This window comes from Corylus avellana, chromosome ca6, assembly GCF_901000735.1.
Source record: "Corylus avellana chromosome ca6, CavTom2PMs-1.0".
Taxonomy (NCBI): Eukaryota; Viridiplantae; Streptophyta; class Magnoliopsida; order Fagales; family Betulaceae; genus Corylus; species Corylus avellana.
In genome coordinates, this window is record NC_081546.1 from 3,794,431 (window position 1) to 3,798,148 (window position 3,718).

The 3,718-nt window shown below is 36.3% G+C and overlaps 1 protein-coding gene across 1 annotated transcript; it reads left to right on the plus strand.

Moving 5' to 3' along the window:
- The first annotated feature begins 743 nt into the window (after positions 1–743).
- Positions 744–3,687, plus strand: LOC132185730 (peroxidase 12-like). The gene is made up of 3 exons (XM_059599500.1): positions 744–1,139; positions 1,240–1,434; positions 2,884–3,687. The coding sequence occupies exons 1-3, from the start codon at positions 882–884 to the stop codon at positions 3,505–3,507; spliced, it is 1,077 nt and encodes a 358-aa protein (XP_059455483.1). The 5' UTR covers positions 744–881; the 3' UTR covers positions 3,508–3,687.
- Positions 3,688–3,718: the final 31 nt, after the last annotated feature.

The following is a 3,718-nucleotide window of genomic DNA, read 5'->3' on the forward strand; positions in this document are numbered from 1 at the left end:
CATACCGTATGGCATGTTTGGTAACTATTTTTCTTTTAAAAAAATAATAATAATAATATTTATTTATTCTCTCAAAATTATCCACTTTTCTCTAACTATCTAAAACTAAAAGACTTTAGAAAATAAATGACATGTTTATATTTTAGAAAATGATAAAGGGTTTTATAAAAATCAATCTGGATAGCTCATCAATGGATCGTACTGGTTTACAGATATGTCGATTACTTTTTGAGGTAAAAGTGAACCGTGGTGGGTGAAGCAGTGCATCGTACTAGTCCCCACCTCCATAATTTTTCCCTTTAACTTAAACTAAAAATATGATTCAATCGATCTGATGGATTAATATAGTCTTAAGTCTTATTACAACACTAACGACTTTATATTATTTTAAAATAGACCAAAGTTTCAATGATACAACTCATTGTCTAATTGAAAGTTACGGGATTAAATGTGATAAGGACAAACTCCACGTGGCCATTGTTGGATTCTTAGCTGCCAAGTTTGATTGGCTAACAAAAGATTTATCCGTTTGAGTATTTGACAAAACCTAATCCAAGTGCCCCCATTTTCTTGTTATCCACTGTTTCTGGTCCAATTTGAATAAATAAATCGGCAAATCGCAATTTCTGCTTCACACGAAAGTTAGAAGAAGATAATAGAAACGTGCTCGCCACGCGCGTTTCAATTATTTTGAACCATTTCGAGGTTCCTTCCGACGAAAAGTCTAAGAATAAACCTTTTTGTATTTTTTTATTTTTTTTGTGGTAGCCAAGGCAAATACAGAAATACTACAATGACTTTTGAGGAAAGCTTAATCTGCGTCTATAAAAAGCCACGCTTCTGCTCTCTCTTTGCACAACAATTATAATAATTAACCCACCATGGCTGGTTTTGCTTCTTCATTTGGTTGTTTGCTTTTGATTTCTTCGGTTCTGCTGGCTTCCTACCGTTGTGCGTCGGAGGTGGAACTAGACTATTCGTCACTTCCTATAGTGAAGGGACTCTCATGGTCATTTTACGACTCTAGCTGTCCTAAGCTTGAATCCGTCGTCAGAAAAGAGCTCAAGAAGATCTTCAAGAAAGACATTGGCCAAGCCGCTGGCTTGCTGCGTCTCCATTTCCATGACTGCTTTGTTCAGGTAATTAACAAAAATATCACTGTTTTAAGTGTAAAATCCCAACTGGGATTTTGTTGAACTGATCTGGGTTATTGATTTGTTGGTGTAATTTGCAATGCAGGGATGTGATGCTTCGGTGTTGCTGGATGGATCAACCAGTGGTCCAAGTGAGCAGGACGCGCCTCCGAACTTGAGCTTGAGAGCAACGGCATTTGAGATCATCGACGACCTTCGTGAGCGTGTCCACAAACAGTGCGGACAGGTCGTCTCTTGCGCTGACATCACCGCTATCGCTGCACGTGACTCTGTTTTCCTGGTAAATGCTTTACCACCCCCCTCTTTACTTCCGGGTAAAATTTGTAAAAAGGACGATAGTAATAAGAAGTAAGCGGGTAAATATAGTTTCACGGTTACCCCCATAAATTAGAGAAATGTTATAGGTGAATATTTGTTTTTTTTGGTTAAATACCAAATGCCTCTTGGGGTTTGATATCTTTATTTTTACCCCTTTGAGGTTTCATTTTTATCACAGGACTCTATGGGGTTTTGATAAATGACCAAGTTAGTCAATCCGTTAGTTGACCGTTACGACTGACACGTGGACCAATCAGATGTTGATACGTGGCACATATTTAATTTTTTATTATTATTATTATTTTTTTAATTTTAAAAAAAAAAATACTGGTGATTTGGGGGGGCACCATTGGGGGTGGTCGGCCACCCCCCAAGGCTCCATGGGGTGGGCCCTTGGTGGAGTACAAGGTGGCCGAAACCACCCCCAATTTTTTTTTTTTAAAAAAAAATACTTTTTTTTTTAAAATTAAAAAAAAAATTTAAATATGTGCCACATGTCAACATTTGATTGGTCCACGTGTCAGTCCTAACGGTCAACTAACGAATTGGCTAACTTGGTCCTTTATCAAAGGGGAGTCCTGTGATAAAAATGAAACTACAGGAAGGTAAAAATAAAGGTACCAAACCCCAGGGAGTATTTGGTATTTAACCTTTTTTTTTTTATATATATATTTAATTATTTTATGTGAATTTCATATAAATTAATAATAATAAATCTCACAAATTTAAATAATTGATGTATTGAATTTGTAAAAGAATTTAGGTTAAATTGAATTTGTAAAAGAATTTAGGTTAAATATAATAGTGGGTACAGCTAGGATGAAAAAGGCCTTGATAGCTATGAGAATTAGGGTGTGTTTGAGACTAGAATTGTAATTTTATAAATAACAAGTGCATGAATTATTTAAAATTGTATTTTTTTAAAAAATATATAATTTGTGATTTTTAAATCGCAAGTAAGAAGACGAAACTACAATTTTATTGAATGCTTAATTTGTATTTTAAAATTTTTTATGTTTTTAAATCGCAATAATTTTTAAATCGAATTTTTGAATTGGCGACTTAAAATTGATAAATAGTAGATAAGCACCGGCTTCAAAGTATTGAATAAAATATCTAAAGTAGATACCACTTTCTGTCTGCTCTCCATTAATGTCGGAGTCTGGATTAGCCATGGCCCATGGGTCATGACTCATGAATCATTGAGTCTCATGACTTTTTTTTTTTTTTTAATCATTTTCTATTCAAATAATAAATTTTTTAATCATTTTCTATTTAAGGTAATACTTTTTTTTTTTTTGGTTCTATTTTTAATCGTTTGTTTCTTTGGTTTAAGAAATTAATATGAAGGGAGATTTCTTTAAGAGTTTTTCTTACAAACCTCTCGATTTGTGCATTTTGGTCACCGCAGTCAGGAGGTCCCGACTACAATCTGCCATTGGGAAGGAAGGATGGACTAACCTTCGCTACAAGGGAGGTGACGTTAGCGAATCTTCCGGCACCCTCAAGCAACGCCAGTGTCATTCTCGACTCTTTGGCCACCAAAAAGTTGGATGCCACCGACGTGGTAGCCCTCTCCGGTGGCCACACCATCGGCATTGGCCACTGCGCCGCTTTTATTGAGCGGCTCTACCCAACTCAAGACCCTACCATGGACAAAACGTTCGCCAAAGACCTCAAAAAAGATGTTTGTCCCACGGAAAATTCCAACGGCAGCACCGTGCTGGATATCCGGTCGCCCAACAAGTTCGATAACAAGTACTATGTTGACCTCATGAATCGCCAGGGCTTGTTCACCTCCGACCAAGACTTGTACACCGATAAAAGGACAAAGGACATTGTCACTAGCTTTGCTGTCGACGAGGATCTCTTCTTCGAGCAATTTGCCAAGTCGATGATTAAAATGGGGCAATTGAGCGTGCTGACGGGCAAGAAAGGGGAAATTCGTGCCAATTGCTCTGTGAGGAATTCTGATAATATCAAGTTGAAATCTGTGGTGGAAGACGAGGAGGAAGGTGGTTCTTCTGAGTTGTAATTAAGGGTGTTCCATGTCTTTACCTGTTTGGTTTATATATGAACATGTCTCAACTTATTTCATGTTTTTTTTTTTTTTTCCTAAGAAGATGAGTGGGGGATGACTTGTTTAATTATTATGTGTTTCAGACTTTGGAAGGAGTATATATATTGTTTGTCTAATGTGATAACTTTTTCTTTATTATGTTTAGTTTATAATTTTGTTTGACAAA

Coding starts and splice junctions, on each gene's coding strand:
- LOC132185730 (XM_059599500.1), top strand. CDS start 882: ATGGCTGGTTTTGCTTCTTCATTTGGTTGTTTGCTTTTGATTTCTTCG. Junction 1,140..1,239: donor TCCATGACTGCTTTGTTCAG/GTAATTAACAAA, acceptor TTTGCAATGCAG/GGATGTGATGCTTCGGTGTT. Junction 1,435..2,883: donor CACGTGACTCTGTTTTCCTG/GTAAATGCTTTA, acceptor TGGTCACCGCAG/TCAGGAGGTCCCGACTACAA.